Below are 17,273 nucleotides of genomic sequence, written 5' to 3'. Positions count from 1 at the left end.
ATAATTTAGTTAATTTCAGATTAATTCAATGGAATCTTTTGTGCGATCACTGAACCTCATATCAAACGGATTTGTTCACCTCATTTCTGCCGGAATTAATCTAGTGATCCATTAAACACTTCTAAAGGGTGAGAAACTGGAAAATCTGAGAACAAATCATACACTCTTGCTTATGTGCATTATTAAATAAAACAGTTGGCATATTAAAAAATAAACAGTTGGCATATACGAACAACATGAGTCTGAAGTTAACTGTATCATCCGAACGGAAAATAAGATCGCTCTGTTTATTGAGTAGAATTTAATAATCACATTTAACCTTTATATACTCAAATTTATATACTACATTCACTCGGCTGCGCAGTTGATTATATCGGTTAAATCGAAATCTACAGTAAAAAGTTTATTCAATACTGCCAACTACATTCAGTGGTTTCGTTTTAAGTTAGAATCTCTTGTTTTTGTTTACATTCCATATTTAGTTACCAAGGATACTGGTAACTGTTTTTCAAAATCAATAATTTTCCAACTTGTGTTGCCAGTTCCAACATTTTTTCAAGCGATTTCGTTTTGACATTACAAGTTACTGAGGGGTAGTTAGATTTGCGATACAGTTTTGATAGTCGAGAGGCAGGTCGTGTCGTCGGTTAAACCATCAACCAGCAGCGACGGAGAGAGCGCCTTCTGCGTGGTTAAAACATCAAACGCACAGGTAGCAACTTTCATTCGCTTGCTGGTCTTCAAGGCGAACAGACTGCCATCGCGAGAGTTAAACCATCAACCAGCAGCGACGGAGAGAGCGCCTTCTGCGTGGTTAAAACCTCAAACGCTCAGGTAGCAACTTTCATTCGCTTGCTGGCCTTCAAGGCGAGCAGACTGCCATCGCGAGAGTTAAACCATCAACCAGCAGCGACGGAGAGAGCGCCTTCTGCGTGGTTAAAACCTCAAACGCTCAGGTAGCAACTTTCATTCGCTTGCTGGCCTTCAAGGCGAGCAGACTGCCATCGCGAGAGTTAAACCATCAACCAGCAGCGACGGAGAGAGCGCCTTCTGTGTGGTTAAAACCTCAAACGCTCAGGTAGCAACTCTCATTCGCTTGCTGGCCATCAAGGCGAGAAGACTGCTATCGCGGGAGTCAAACCAGCAGCGACGGAGAGAGCACCTGCCATCATTTGGTTTTCGGTAGTCGTAACGAGTTCAATTTTCAGATTTTAGTTCCGCAATATAGGTTTAGAATTCAGAGCCTGCGTGCTGAAACTGTATTCTGGAACTGTATTCCGGAACTAATTTGAGTTTCGAAATTGCAATTCTAGAATTGAAACTGGATTCTGAGTCTGTTATTGGTTCTAAATTTAGTTCTTGAACTCAGGATCCAGTTCTTTATTCCAGACTTCTTCTATTCGGTTCTTTTTAGAACCATAATAATACTCCTAAAGAATTATGCGGAAATTTACTTTACTGTACTCTATAAAACCCATTCTGGTAGTCATGGCGAGAAATCGTCTTCATGTTTTAGAGCTTAGTTCTGGAATATGGGTTTAGAATTTAGTCTGCGTGCTGAACTAACTTAAATCGTCACCATTTTTTTATTATAAAGAACTATACTGCTTATTTCATAATATTTAATTGCGTTTCAGAATGTTGAATGAAACTAATCTGTAATTTAGTCTAGGCGCATCGTTTAAATTTCTAGTAATGAAAGAGGGGAAAGTTGCACAATTCAAACAATCGATGAACTACCAATTCGAATTCGGAAGCATAAATAAAGCGTGTCATATTCGTATTCACGACATCCAGTTATGTCTTTGACATTACACACCCGTACTTTTTTTAACACACTTTACTCTATACCTCCGGAACCGGAAGTCGGATCCGGATGAAATTAAAAAATTCCGTATGGGACCGTGAAACCTTTCATTTGACATTGCTTAGCTCGATGAACTGAGTCGAATGGTATATGACACTTGGTCTTCCGGGCCAATTTTTACTAGTCGGATTTTCAAGTGGCAAGGCAAAAATTTTATAAAAAACTAAAAAAACGAGTAATTTTACCGAATCGTACCGAGACGCTTGTGACATTGTGAAATCTTTCTCAACATTTAGTGCACAATTGCAAAACGGCACACAATTCTGCTTCTTTCAACATCAACAAATTTCAAATTTACACTCAGAAAATATGAGCATTGTATGTATCATTGTTTGGTTAGTATTCACGGTCACCAATTGCTAATAAATTATTAGTACCCAGCGCCACAATAATTAGGCATATGATTTTACCATTTCGCATGCTCAGACTACTTAGACTCCGAAAAAATATTATCCGAAACTTCAGAGAGTATCATGACATAAAACTGAGCGCGGTTGTAATATGTTTTAACAGGTTAACCAATAAATGAAGATACGATTTTTACATTACCCAACAATAAAAATAAGGAGACTTTCAGAACATGTAAAATTTTTAGTTTCTGATAATAATCATGATGATTTAATATATTCAAAACTACCATCTATTAGTATCTCATGATTTGTTTTGAATATTTACGACGTGAAAATGGTAATAATGGGTTTTAAATCAATCACCTTTTCGCCACCTGCGAAAAAATTTAAAAATACCTAAATAATTTGATGTAACACGATCAATTAACACTCCTAATACCAAACCTCAAAAAGTAACGCGAAGCACCAAGCCTCAAAAAAAGTTGGAACGGTAACTTTGAGCTGTCATAGCTCAGCTGTTTTTCAACGGATCTCAATAAATTTTACATCCTCGTATTTTGTACAATTCGCAGATGATTTTAAGTATGTCATTATTGACAATCGGTTAGGAGAAATTAATGAAAATGTGGTTTTTCCCGTTCCAAGTTTTTTTTTCACGCACAAAATATGCCCTATCTGCATTTATGTGACACCAGCATTGTGAATAGAATTTTGAAAACTTCAACTTTCTCGCGTCATAACTTTGTTGTTAGTAAACCGATCTTCGAAATTTGTTCACCATTGGAACGGTACTAGTTTCAGAAATAAAATGCACTAAAACATACGTAAAATAGAGTTGGCTACCTAAAGCTATAGAGAAAACTGTAAACAGAAGACCACAAAAAAGATGGGATTTTTTACAATGGTCGTAAATATCTCTGAATTCAAAACGATGACCTATATGTTTTTATACATTATTCGATTGCTAGTCAACCCAGCTACAATTTATGCTAAGCTGACGTTCTTGCATCATCAAAAACAACCTGAAAATATACAGTGTAAATGTAAATATTGACAAATATTACAAAAAAATTATTTTTAGCATATAAATCTAAAATGAAAGCAATGACTTGTACATTTTTTGCTCTAAATTGTTAGAATCATTATCATAAAGATTGTTTTGATGAATAAAATTATATATTCTCTCAAACCAACTAAAAAAATTGGTAGAAATACATTCAATTTCTATCAGCGGAAATATATTGCCTAAAAATTTCAAGCCAGAGCAGTTACGTTAATGACTAATATAATTTATATTTTTTTATATTTTGAAATCAATTTATTTATAGTTTACTCAAAAATGGAGGCTTCGATTTTTTTCCAATTTTTGTGCTGTACTAAAAAATGAACACATAGATCCAAATAATTTTTATGTACATATAAAACAAACTTAATTGATATCTAATAATCTACTATAATTTTGAATTTGTCCAACATTTCCGTAGAATCTAAAAAATCGATTCAGGATCGGAATTTTAAAATTTCTGTTATGCCTTCAACGTTTCAGTATACACTCTAACCTCAATTTACGCGCAAAGTCGTGGGTGCGTAAATTAAATTTCGCGTAAATTGAGATTTTATTGTATCAAAATATGTTTTCATACTTCTATCGTTTGCAATCAATAGAAACTATAATTCTTAGAGACTCATAATTTGAATTTCACCAATAGATTTTTAGTTTTTAGATAAAACGAAAATTCTTAATTTTTGCGACGGCTTTGTACAATAAGAAAGTAGAACATGAACTGAGTATTTTACATTCTAACCCATCGCAAAAAAAATCAACTACTATTTAGGAAAAAAATATTTGATTATAAATATTTGATTTGATTTTGTTTCAAAAAGATCTCAAGAAATTAAGTGAAATTTCATAAAAGTTTCCTATGATGCCTGAGAGTTTTCGTCAACGAAAAAAAAAACTAAATTGATTGATTCATGTTTTAGGAACAAATGTAACAGTTTTGGTAGTATACTATTCTGCTGTTTATTCCACATAATCAGAAAGTAGTAAGATTCCCATGGCTTCGAGTCATTGGTTCTAGCCGTTGTTGTAAACATTGCTTGATTTATATTTCGCTCTCCATGAAAGCAGTTGTGATAGCCAGAACCGGTTTATTTCATTTGTCCACTGATAATTACTACCGATTGGAATAGTCACGTGGTTAGTCTAGAATTTGATTTATGTTTTTTTTTGTTTCGCCACTTTAAGTGACTGTATTATTTTCAACAGACTTCACCGTATAATTCCGGAACGGGTAGTCGCATTCTGATGGAACTGTGTAGTTTTATATAGGACTATGAGACCTTTCATTTGAACCTAATTTTAGTTAAATCTGCCACGCCATCTCTGAGCAAAATGATGAAATAATTTGAAATTGTAATTTTTATACTAATCACCTTGTAATTCCGGAACCGGAAGTTGAATCGAAATGAAATTCAGGAACTTTGTATAAGACATTTATACCTTTCATTTGAATCTAAGTTTGTGAGAATCGGTTCAGCTTTCTCTGAGAAAAGTTAGTGCACTTATTTTCATTGTTTTGCTCATATCATCCTGTAATTCCGGAACGGAAGTCGGATTCGAATAAAACTTTGGGAACTTTATACGGGGTTACAAGACCTTCCATTTGAATCTAAGTTTTTGAAAATCGGTTCAACCATCCCTGAGAAAAGTGAAAAAGTACAAAAAAATGTTACATACATACATACATACACACACATACAGACATTTTTCGTACTCGAGGAACTGAGTCGAATGGAATATGACACTCGGCCCTCCATGTCTCGGTTCAAAAGTCGGTTTTCACAGTGATTGCATAACCTTTCCATATGAGAAAGTCAAAAAGTTTTGAAAATTTCTGTATTTATGCAGTTTGTTTTTAGATTTTCCTTAAGAACATTGAGTTTAATTTGTTATAAATAATCGTGAGTATTAATAACAATAATTAAGTGTATGAAAAGTGTATGTCACCGCTTAAATTTCTAAGCATTTTGTAAATGTAAATAAAATTTGAAATTTTTTAGTGTTTGTCATTTATTTTTAGATGTTTTTGAATATAAAAAACTGCTAGTTTTGCCCTATTTGTAACTGGTTTTATTAGCAATCCAATGATGTATAAAAACATATAGGTCATCGCTTTGAATTCAGAGATATTTACGACCATTGTAAAAAATCCCATCTTTTTTGTGGTCTTCTGTTTACAGTTTTATCTATAACTTTAGGTAGACCACTCTATTTTACGTATGTTTCAGTGCATTTTATTTCTGAAACTAGTACCATTCCAATGGTGAACAAATTTGGAAAATCGGTTCACTATCAACAAAGTTATGACTCGATAAAGTTGGTGCTCTCAATATTCAGTCGCGACGTTGATGCCAAAGGAAACAAAATTAGATAACATAGCAGATAGGGCATTTTTTGCGCCTGAAAAAAACCTGGAACGGGAAAAATCACATTTTCATTGATTTTTCTTAACCGATTGTCAATAATGATATACTTAAAATAATCTACGAACTGTACAAAATTCGAAGGTGTAAAATTTATTGAGATCCGTTGAAAAACAGCTGAGCTATGACAGATCAAAATTATCGTTCCAACTTTTTTTCGGGCTTGGTATTTGGAGTGTTAAGGAGGTAGGTTGCTCAAAATAGAGTTTTAATTATTTTCAAATTCAAAATTCAAAGTTAAAATTCAGATTTAAGGCCTAACATGGACCACCCTAAGGATCTTTTACATCAAATGATGCGCCAGTTGAATACAAATAACTTTTGTGAACACACCAATAACAAAAAAAAATATTTTCTTGCGAAAATATGTTTGTCTCGCATTCACTAACACGTTCGATTTTCTTTTTATTCATACCAGCACTGCTTTTTACCCTGCAGACTTTGTCTTCGAGAAGATACTTCAAACATAACATTTTACTACATTTTATTCATACTGTATTGAGTATATGTTAAGTTGTATCCCGGTTGAATTTCAATAAATTTCCCCAAGCGACATCGACGAGAAAGACATTTTTTTGGCACAGTGTGCATTACCTTTTTCGAAAATCTCCTGTACCATTCAACGCATAGATCGAGCCACCGTACAACTCACTGCTCCGCCGAAACATGACACTTCGAAAATAAACATAAACTCAACTATTTTTACTTGGACGAGAGGCGCGCGCACTCAACCACCAAGCCGCGTGCACCGAATCGTCTAACATCAGCGGTCGTGGAAAAGAGAGAACCCAAGTTTTTCCCACCTACCGCCCACCGCCAGATGTGCCACCGACCGATCATCCACCGGCGGGGGAAAACTCGAACCATGACAGGTCGTCGGGCGAATCGAATCGGCCACCGAATCGCACAGGACCCCGCCGAATGTATTTTAAGCGAAAAAATTTTCAACCTTTTCCATTGCGGACCGCGCTCAGTTACGAGCGGACCTCTGACGGGAGCGGAACTTGGAAAAAGTCCCGCCCAACAGCCAGAACGGAGATGATCTTTCCGCGGATCAGGAATTTAGTGGCAGCGCTGTGCTGTCTGTTGGTTGTGAGTAGTTTATTAGTGAGCAATGTAGACTGTGCAAAAAAGGCTGCCCCAAGTACGGAAGACGCCTCGATCGAGGAAGTCTCGGCGAAACAGTTGGAACGGATACTAGAGGATAAGGATTACGTCGCGGTGTATTGGTGTAAGTGTTTTGACAAACGAATCCGCGCTGAAACGGTCATTCACCAGAGTGTAGAATTTTTCCCCGGCGATGCAAAGTGAACCCGAAGTGTCAGAAAAGGAATACCGGGATATATTTCCTTGTTTGGTGGTGAACGGTGAATCAAGATCTAGCTGACTCAGTGCGGAATTCGTACAATTTTCTCTGTAAAACCACTGCTAAATTCAAATTTACCCAAATGGGTGACCCGAGAAAAAAAGACATTGCGCAACCGGAATTATAGAGAGCTAAATTATTTTTAAAAATAATCGTGAAAAACCGAGCGGCGAAGAAAAGAGAAGGCTAGCGAGAGATTCGAAACAGTGTGCAGAAAAGTGAATGAATGGTGATTGGGAAGAAGAACAAGCATAATTGACAGTTGACAAGGTGAAAGATCGCCTCGAGCTACTCTCCACGGAACCAAAGAGTTGAGCAAGGTGATCGCCAAGCTGGACGAATGACGTCCAGCCGTTCGTAGACCCGGACCCTTTCCAACAGAGTCACACACGCGGTGCAGTGTTCAGTTTCATGCACAAAACTCAAGTGAAATAATGATGTTACTATGCTCGACTCGCGACTGCTCCTCCGTGTCTTATGTTTCGCATAACTCAATCACTCTCCCCGTCAGTTTGTTCTCGTCGTGTGGTTCTATCCGCTTCCTACATGCTACAATCAGAACAAAGTGTACAAAAATAAACCACCTAAAATTCAGGACACTAAGCCATTTCAACACGACACACGCGCATCGAACGGTCAGTGTGGACCGACCCCTACAGGCCAACCATTTCTACATACGCCAACACAAATTGACACAACCCGGCCGAGAAAAATCAGCAGTACATATATTAATTAGCTAGTAGGAAGCGAATAGAAAAAAACGCATACACACACACTCGGCGATGTTAAACAGACAGGATAGAAAGTGGAAATCGTGTTGAAAATCTTCACTAGGCATTCGTACTTTTCTCGACGACCAAGAAGGATACGACTTAGCCACTTTCGGTTCGGCGTAAATATCAGGAACTAACTGCGACACTTCGTCATCGATCTCGACAAACTTCCCGCTAAGCAAACAGGTAGAACAGCATGCTCCCTGAGAGACGCCGGGTGGTAAGATTAATCACTCACTGGGTACACTGGGACCGAAGCACCGATTTAACCTGGCGGAATCGCTTTCACCATGAGGGTTGGTATGTTAGAGCTAGAATCGAGTGATCGAGAAGAAACTAGGGTACCATAAGAGGATTCAAATTGACAAGTTTTTCCTTTAGGGGGAACGGAAGTATTTTAGCCACTCTATTTATTTTCGTCCGGCTTATAAATCTTTCGGATGTGATCAAAGTAAAATATATAATGGCTCTGAATTTTTTAAGAACACTCCAATCTTCAATCTACCAAGTAAAACTTTCCGAACGGAACTTTTCACACACGTGAGTGAATTTCAAAATATCAGTTAGATGGAGCCTATGAATAATTGAAAATTGTGTCTAATGAAGTAACCAGCAATCACACACTATCTGTAACAAAAGCAGTAAAAATACAACCCCAAAAGTCTGGTATAACCTGTCTTGTAAATATAAAAACTATGTCCAAAATGCATTTCATGAATCGCAGAAAAATATATCCATCGCCATGTAACTTTTATTATTGTGCTAAGTGGCAATTTGTCAACGAAATAAAGACCATATCTTTACGTCCACCGAAATGTTATTTCAGAAATAAAGGTATTGTACCGTGCCTTTTTCTCTTATTGTTTAGAAAACGATAAATCGACGTTTCGGGTGACTATTTCCCTTATGGTCGGTCCCAATTTTACACGGATTTTTCACGAACAGACTGTTAAGTTACGTTACCATAAAAAATGATAAATTTCTCGAACTAGTTTGTGTGAAAACGATAAAAGAAACGGTTTGTTTATAATCCGTTTTATCATTACTATTGGTCAGTGAAATATCCCCAGCAGTTTCGATGTTACAGTTTATTTACACGTTTATCTACACTATTATTTTCAATTGCCATTCAAACCATTTGTAGTATTGTTCTGTTATCGATTTGCAGCAAAATACTAATCAACCTTTTTTAAGCGTGCTCATACAACGGTTTATCGACAGTGTCGAAAGAAGTAATGCCAGGTTCACAGATTAATCTGTGTTTCACAGATTTTCAACTTTATGCACAGATTTTTAAAATGGCACAGATTTCTGAAAATGATCACAGATTCTGAAATGAATCACAGATTTTCACAGATTTTTGAAATCGATTGAGTAAAACGGTACAGGTAAAGGTTGGTAGTAAGACCTTTTTTTTTGCTCACCAAAATGATTCCGATCAGCTATTATGGTACAGGAAATGTGCACAGATTTTCAAAGACAGGTTTTTGGCTTGATCACAAATTTTTGAAAAAATGACCTGGCATCCCTGGTGCCAATCTAATGGATTCATTAATCATTTCATCGGTCATTTCGATTATTCTTTTGGTTGGAACAGGCCTCACATATGTCATGATGGCGCCACGTTACTCTATCAGAAACGGCCTCCTGCACGACGCCATCTTGATGAGATCAAATTCGGGACTTCAAAATCAGCTGATTGGAACGTAAACAAACAAACAGTAATGCATTTGTTTTACGCGTTTAACTTGTATAGTGCACGAAAATTAGTGAATTTTGGGTCGACTCTCTCACAATAACTTGTCGGCTTACCTAAAATACAGCAGACAGTGTTTTGGGACATCAAGTGACGATAATTTTCACAATTTGAGAGTCGCGATGAGTATCAAAACATCGCAGTGTTTGGGGCTCGAAACGCGAGGGGCTCAACGTAATCGGTATACTTTCAAATGGCCGGTCCTCACATACCGGTGTCAGATGAGTGATCAGCACGCTTAGAAAAAATTACTCAAAGTTTGAGTACTACTTACTCATTTTCAAATGATACATGGAAACGTCAAAAATTGAGTAGTTATCATCAATGATATTGAGTAACTCCTACTCTAAATTTGAGTTTAACGCAAAATCTCGTTTTATAGTTATTATTCGCATTCGCGATAAGTCTAAAAGTTGTAATAACCATTTGTAGCAACAGGTTGTATTGTTTGTTAGTGAGACGCGTATTTCGAGGGTGATTCGATCAACACAAACGGTGTTGTGTCTGCAAAAACCGGAATGATCAGCTTCGTGTTGTGCTTTAGAATGGAAACGAATATGCTCAAATGTCATTTATGAGGAATAAGTGTATGATTGGTGCCTGAGCATAACACACTACTCCAAGCGACCACCACTTGATATAGTATTGAGTTCAATTATTTAACATTTTAATACAATACACTCAGAAAAGAAGCAATTTTTTTGCAAATTTGGTATATGTGAAATAAAATTTCACACAAAATTTGAGTGATAGTTACTCTGTTTTTGTACATGTACGAATAAAGTATTACTCAGTAAATGAGTAGATTTTACCCAAATATCGTTTCCAGTGGAAAAACTCAAATTTGAGTAACTTCGGAGTTACTCTAAATTAGAGTTGTTCCACTTTTTCTGTAGATGAGTGAGATCTTACTCATTTTTGAGTAACTATTTTTAAGCGTGAGAAACAACCAATCTGTCATCCACGTTATGTTTATTTTACCAACAGAGTTGCCATTCATGTAATGTACTGATTTGTATCCGTCCATGCGGATTTCATTCATGATACAGATTTAATACATATTGCCAAAACTAAATACAGAATTGTGCCTACTTCAACTCAATACACATTCGAACCAAATTTCTGTAACAAAATAATTTACTTGCTTCTGGCCTGCCGCCATTTATTTCCGGGTGAAAATTATCCACACATTCCGAAATAGCCTAGATGACTACAAGTTTATTTGACATCTGGCCCGATAATGAACTTTTTAAGCATTCCCTGTGAAAAACTTACTTAAAAAATAAATATTACAGCTATGTATATACCACATCGGTTTCACGTACCTGAGAAGTAATTTTTCTTAAAAACATTCAAACATCGCTAAACAATTTAAATATATTATCAACGTAATCCCATAACATAATTTATGGCGACGATTCATTTTCCAATATTTTACAAAGCCTGGTAAAATCCGGCATACCTGCAAGCAGCAGGGGGGGATTTAATAAGTAGTAAAAACTCTTTTACATAATACAAGCGGTGTACCGATAGTAAATAGTTCACGCAGTTCAATGTAGGTGGAACTGGTGCCCCACGCAAATTTGTTTTTAGAATAATTTACTCATAGTGTCATGTCTGTTAGTACGTGCTTACTATGTTACTGTAACCCAAGTCTCTGAACTAATTCGGACTATTTATTTAGTTAGATATAGTAAATTTACACGAAATGTAATGAGTATACACCGAAAATCGAATTTACTTATTTTTTGAGAAGAAATTCCTCATTGTCGAGCTCTTCTATAAGCTACCCAAAATTACAACACTTTGGGTTATCTTACATTTACCTAAATATTGGGGTTATCACTCGTTAACTTAAAATTGCGGAGATGCACTTGATTTTGTTTATTTTGAGTATGTTTTTATCCAAAATTAGGTAGCGGATAGTAAGAGTGTAGTATTTACATTACACAATCTATTGCTGCTACACAGCAAAAAATAATGAAATTTACAGGTGATGCAAATCTACATATGACACAATTTATCAGAACGTAATTCGCAAAATGATTGAATTTTACAAGAATGATTAAAATATAACCCACTTTTTAAGCAGGCGTGTAATTTTACATGATTTAGCTCTGAATAATATGTAAAAACGCATTGAACATGTGTTAGATCAACTGTAAAAATGAATCATTTTTGACGCTTGAATATGTCAGTCTCAAAAGACTTAAATTTACACGATGAAAATAGGTGCTTCGAGTGCAATCGTAGCTCTAACAGTAGTTTTGCACAGTTTTCGAACTATTTTTTCTGTGGTATCGCTTCGTATCGTATCGTTTCGTTTTCTTTATCGCTTGTACAAGATCGAACAAAGCACACTGTGCGCATCGTTCGTAAAGGCGTTCTTCTGTGTTTTCTTCCTCCATACCAGCATAAGTACGCATCGTCCCTTTTACTGACGGTTGGAAACCCTGTTATTCCGAAACCGGATAAAATTTAGAATATACTAGCGGACCACTGCACACTTCGTAGCGCAATAATATTAGATTAGATGTAGAAAATATAAACTACTTATCAATTTTAATGATTATTGAAGAAAAATATCATTATAATGCTCTATGATAGTGGCCTCAACCTTTTTATATCGCGGACAACAGGACAAAATATATAAAACCGATGGTTTGCCGAAACGCAAACAGGCAGCGTACAATTTACCATCCGAAAAAAACTCTAAATTCACGCTACGGACTCATAACGATTATTGACGGTAAAAGAAAAGTTAAACGGATGAGAAAATGACGTTCAAATTGAAATGGCATAGCAGTGGGCATCATTGGAATGCGTGAAATAAAAACTTTTTCTTCTAATTTGCCTTATAACTTTTTTCTGTACTTGTTCCTCTATTGTCTGCACTTTATTTTGTACTTTCTGTGCTTGTTTCCAAATTTGTTCCTGTACTTTCTGTACCTGCTCCAGTATTTTCTGTATTTGGTCTTGTAAGTTCTGTACTTATATCTGTACCATCTGCACATTCTGTAACTTTTTCTGCACTCAATTGTGCCAGTACTTCCCATACTTGTTTCCCTCATTTCTGTACTTGATTTTGTACTTTCTGCACTTGTGCCTGTACCTTCTTTATTTTTTCCTGAACTTAGCTTCTGTACTTGTTCCTTTTATTTCTGTATCTGTAGCTGTCCCTGTGAATTTCCCACAGCTAAAAAATTATCTTTGGATGGAAATTATTTCGAATACTCTTAATTTAGAATAATCGAATGACCCTCGTGATTGCTCAAAATTAGTGAAGTAGAATGGTAGAGTGTTCTGTAAAAATTAATAATCTGACAATTGTTTTAGATTCGATCTCAACATTTTCCCCAATTCAGGTACACACGTACACTTCACACTTTAAAGCAGTTTTTTCCTGCTCAAGAGTGCAAGAGAGTGAATCATTCGAATAGGTAAACCATGTTGATGAGTTCCCAAATCTCGGTTCAATCGATGTAATTTGAAAACAGAAGGCAAACGGGATAGTTCGAGTACATTGAACGAAACTGTTCATAGTTACTCAACTGCAAATACACCCGAACCTCCATTTACGTAATAATCGGGACTACGTAAATCGAATTATGACGTAAAAAAAGTTTACGTTATTTGGAATTTTCGACGTAAAAAAAGTTTACGTTATTTGGAACTTTCGACGTAAATAAAGTTTTCCGTATGTATATGTATTATTAGATATGTATGATATATTGGATAGTAATGGAACGAAAATTATGAGCATTTACAGGAAAAGGATGTTCTAAGCAGCATCAATTACCAAGATGGCGACCTCCGGTTTATTGATATTCCTTGAAATCTCTAACAATATGGGTATTTTCGGAACGGATTTGATGAATAGATGTCGCAAAATGATATTTGAGGTGGTTCTGAATTCCAAGATGGCGACTTCCGGTTTATTGATATTCCTTGAAAACTCTCATAATATGGGTATTTTTGGAACGGGTATGATGAGTAGATGTCGGAAAATGATGTTTAAAGTCATTTCAAAATTCAAGATGGTGTTTATCGAAACCCGTAGCGAAACGAATGTTTTAGGAACGAGTTTAAAGAACAGTTCTTAGTAAACGTTGTTTGAGTAATTATGACTTACTGTCGAATACTTTATATCATTGTTACTTTCGGAATGGATTTTACGAGTCAATGTTAGGGAGAAAGTTGTTTCAAATAAACTTCAGGAACTTTATTCCAAATTCAACATAATATTAGCTTGACACTTACAATCGAATTGTCAAACAAATACATAAATTGATGAAAATGACACTCGCTAATGGCATATGGTGACGCACTTTCATACGCGAAACATTTGAAACAAAAATGGTGTGCACATTTTTTTGACACACTTTACCCTATTATTTTGGAACTGGAAGTCGGATCCAGATGAAATTGAGAAAGTTTGTAATTACTATTAGACCATTTGAATCAGTTTGTGGAAATAGGTCGCGCTATCTCTGAGAAAAGTTAGTACAAAAATCTTATTTTTTTTGCACATTCAACCCATAACTCCGGAACCAGTAGTCAGATCTAAACAAAATTCAGAAATTTGTATAAGACCTGAAGAGCTTTCTTAACTGATCCAAGTGTGTTAAAATCGGTTTATTCAACTCCGTAAAAAGTTGGTGTACTTATTTTCACATTTTGAGTGAGACCTACCATTTGAGAGAGTGTGAAAATCGGTGCAGCCATCTCCTATAAAATTTAGTGTAATAAAACGTTACATACACATGCCTCGGTTAGAAAGTCGGTTCGCATAACCTTTTAATACGATAAAGGCAAAACACATTTAACAAAACTGTTTTCAATCCTAAAGTTTTCTAATTTAAAGCTGCATATTTTAATCAACCGGCAGGTTTTTGCAGTTGTTTCAATATTCTTTACGGTTTTAATAGTACACAAAAAGTGATTATTTTTCCTGTTATAAAGGCGGTGAGGCATAAAACAATCTCACAAGTACATTTCCTACACTTAAATAATAAAGTTCCGGTTTCGACTTACCGATTTAAGAAAACGTACATCATATGGTTTGGCACTGTTTTGCAACGCGCTTAGTTTTATCTCAAGATAGTTGAGATCACTTTTCCTATATCACATGATACAAATATGTTTGGAAACAAAATCTCCACGTCACTTATGAATGCATATAGTTTTATTTAATTCATTGAATGCAGTTTAATTCAACATCTATTTCGATTTTGATCACTGATGAGTCGTGTAAATTCCATTATTTTTGCATTTCTCTATAGAAAGAATATAGATTTGAATGAAAATAAATATTTGTTTAGAGCTCGGAGAAACTTAGCGTTATATATCATTCAACTCAGCTCGATGTATGATGAACTAAGACATTTAGTTCTTTTTTTTTTCATCAAAAAGCGTACAGTATATGTTTGAAACGTCGACGACCGTATTAGAGAGTAAACACAATAATCAAATTGATTTTGGCAAAAATTCATTGAGGATGATTTTCGGACCTACCTTCCTGTACAAATTTTGGGTATATAAAAGGTTTACTATCACCACCTTTCGGGTGTAACACCTATTACCAGTCCCCATGTGTTACATATATAGACAGTGGAAGGTATCAATATAGGACTATGACTTAAACAATGAAAACCTGAGTTACTAAATAAATTGAGAATAAAATTAAATAATATTTGCAAAATATAGCCAATATAATTTTACATTACATAAAACATTGGACGGATTACAATAAATTTTTCATACATCAAGTGTGAAAGTACTGGAGTACAGAGTGAAACACTTGGACTCACAGTATATCACGTGATTTTTAGAGGCACAACATAGTTTGTTTTAAGAGACTCTTCCCATTTCGAAAATATTAATACAATATAGGATACGATCAGCAATCCACTAATATTCAAACATTATTTTCTACGCAATATGCGCTAAACCAGCTCCGAAAATACCCATATTATAAGGATTTTCAAGGAATATCAATAAACCGGTAGTTGCCATCTTGGTATTCGGAGCCGCCTTGAACATCGTTTTCCAACATCTACTCATCAAACCCGTTCCGAAAATACCCATATTGTAAGGGTTTTCAAGGAATATCAATAAACCGGAAGTCGCAATCTTGGTATCCAGAAACACCTTAAACATCGTTTTCCGACATCTAGTCATCAAACCCGTTCCAAAAATATCCATATTGTGAGAGTTTTCAAGGAATATCAATAAACTGGAAGTCGCCATCTTGGAATTTAGAACCACCTCAAATATTATTTTCCGACATCTACTCTTCAAACCCGTTCCTAAAATATCCATATTGTAAGGGTTTTCAAAGAATATCAATAAACCGGAAGTCGCCATCTTGGAATTTAGAACCACCTCAAATATCATGTTCCGACAAGTACTCATCAAACCCGTTCCGAAAATACCCATATTGTACTAATTTCCATGGAATATAAATGAGCCGGAAACGATTTTCATTGTATGCAAAAACCTCTTTTTACGAGGAATTTTCAACGTAAAAAAAGATTACGTTATTTGGAATTTTTGTCGTAAAAAGAGTAACGTAAAAAGAGGTAACGTAAAAAAAGTTTACGTAAACGGAGGTTTGGGTGTAATTTGAAATTTCGGAATACTCTGGGTTGATATAATTCGAATCGCGTTTGGGCCAATTGAAGACGTTTGGGCTCAAATAAAGTTATAGCACGGGAAATGCTTATGAAAAATTGAAGCTGGAAAAAACAGAAAACATCCTTCTAATTCAAATGGAATCGTTCCAAAATGTAGAGAGCCGAACAGTTTTGGTGTTTGAGTTAACGGTCTTAATTTGAAGTGGTAGCTGAGGTGTGCTGATCCTGTTGTCTCAGTGCATTGTGAAAGCAATAATTATATCTATCAAGAAGATACAATCCACATTTCTGGAATTTTAGGAAAACAACGAATCATAAAAAAACGTTAATCACTTTCTTTTCTTATAGTCGTTTTATAATTTGACTTCACGGTATTGAACCCAAATTTATATATCGGAAAATGGAAACCTGTATGCTGTTCATTTGGCGCCCTTACTTATACCGTTTTCGTTTATTGATCAGAGCAGCCCGAAAGCTGACCCAGAGTCGCCCAAACAACGTTTGATATGTTTGTTTTAGCAACCTGATGTCGCTCTAGATTGGACTCCAATCGCGTAGTTTCGCTCTGAAAATTTTCTCGGGTCGCACCACGCATCCAGCCGAGTTTGTTTATTTTATCTTTTTTCCCTGAGTTGTTGTTTAGGGCACGTACCACGTGTTCGTTTTACTCGGAGTCAGAGTAGCCCGCGTCTAGTTTCAAAAACGAAAACGGTATTAATTGAACATGTGATTCGAAATAAAGAAACACGTGAATCAAGTAGGCTCAGTGAAATTTTTGCACAAATCAAACCGTTTGGCGCCAAACGGTTTTATTAATAATCTAGTATTCATATTTTGCTCTCCAGCGGGCAGCAGTATTGCATAACTCGATACGCGCCAAACAATCATTGGAGAACTGGCATACCTTGAATGGAAAATTTCCAATTCCAAACGAACCAATTTTCTAGTTTTTCTTCACTTTCCCGAATGATTTTCCTTATGTACTATAGCCTAAAACCTCCGCGTAAACGTCACCTTTCGAACAAAAAAAAATCATTTGA

The 17,273-nt window shown here is 35.7% G+C and overlaps 1 protein-coding gene across 6 annotated transcripts in view; it reads left to right on the top strand.

Moving 5' to 3' along the window:
* The first annotated feature begins 6,656 nt into the window (after positions 1-6,656).
* The window catches only part of LOC131438746 (uncharacterized), a 98,772-nt gene continuing 88,155 nt past the window's right edge, over positions 6,657-17,273 (top strand). For all 6 annotated transcript variants that reach the window (XM_058608982.1, XM_058608979.1, XM_058608983.1 and 3 more), the window contains exon 1: positions 6,657-6,934. In XM_058608982.1, coding sequence (XP_058464965.1) covers positions 6,742-6,934 — 193 coding nt within the window. In that variant the 5' untranslated portion in view covers positions 6,657-6,741. The remainder of the gene's footprint in view (positions 6,935-17,273) is intronic.

This window comes from Malaya genurostris, chromosome 3, assembly GCF_030247185.1.
Source record: "Malaya genurostris strain Urasoe2022 chromosome 3, Malgen_1.1, whole genome shotgun sequence".
In the NCBI taxonomy this organism is placed as follows: domain Eukaryota; kingdom Metazoa; phylum Arthropoda; class Insecta; order Diptera; family Culicidae; genus Malaya; species Malaya genurostris.
Note: the sequence above shows the minus strand (reverse complement) of the source record. Positions and strands in the feature narration are given on the sequence as shown.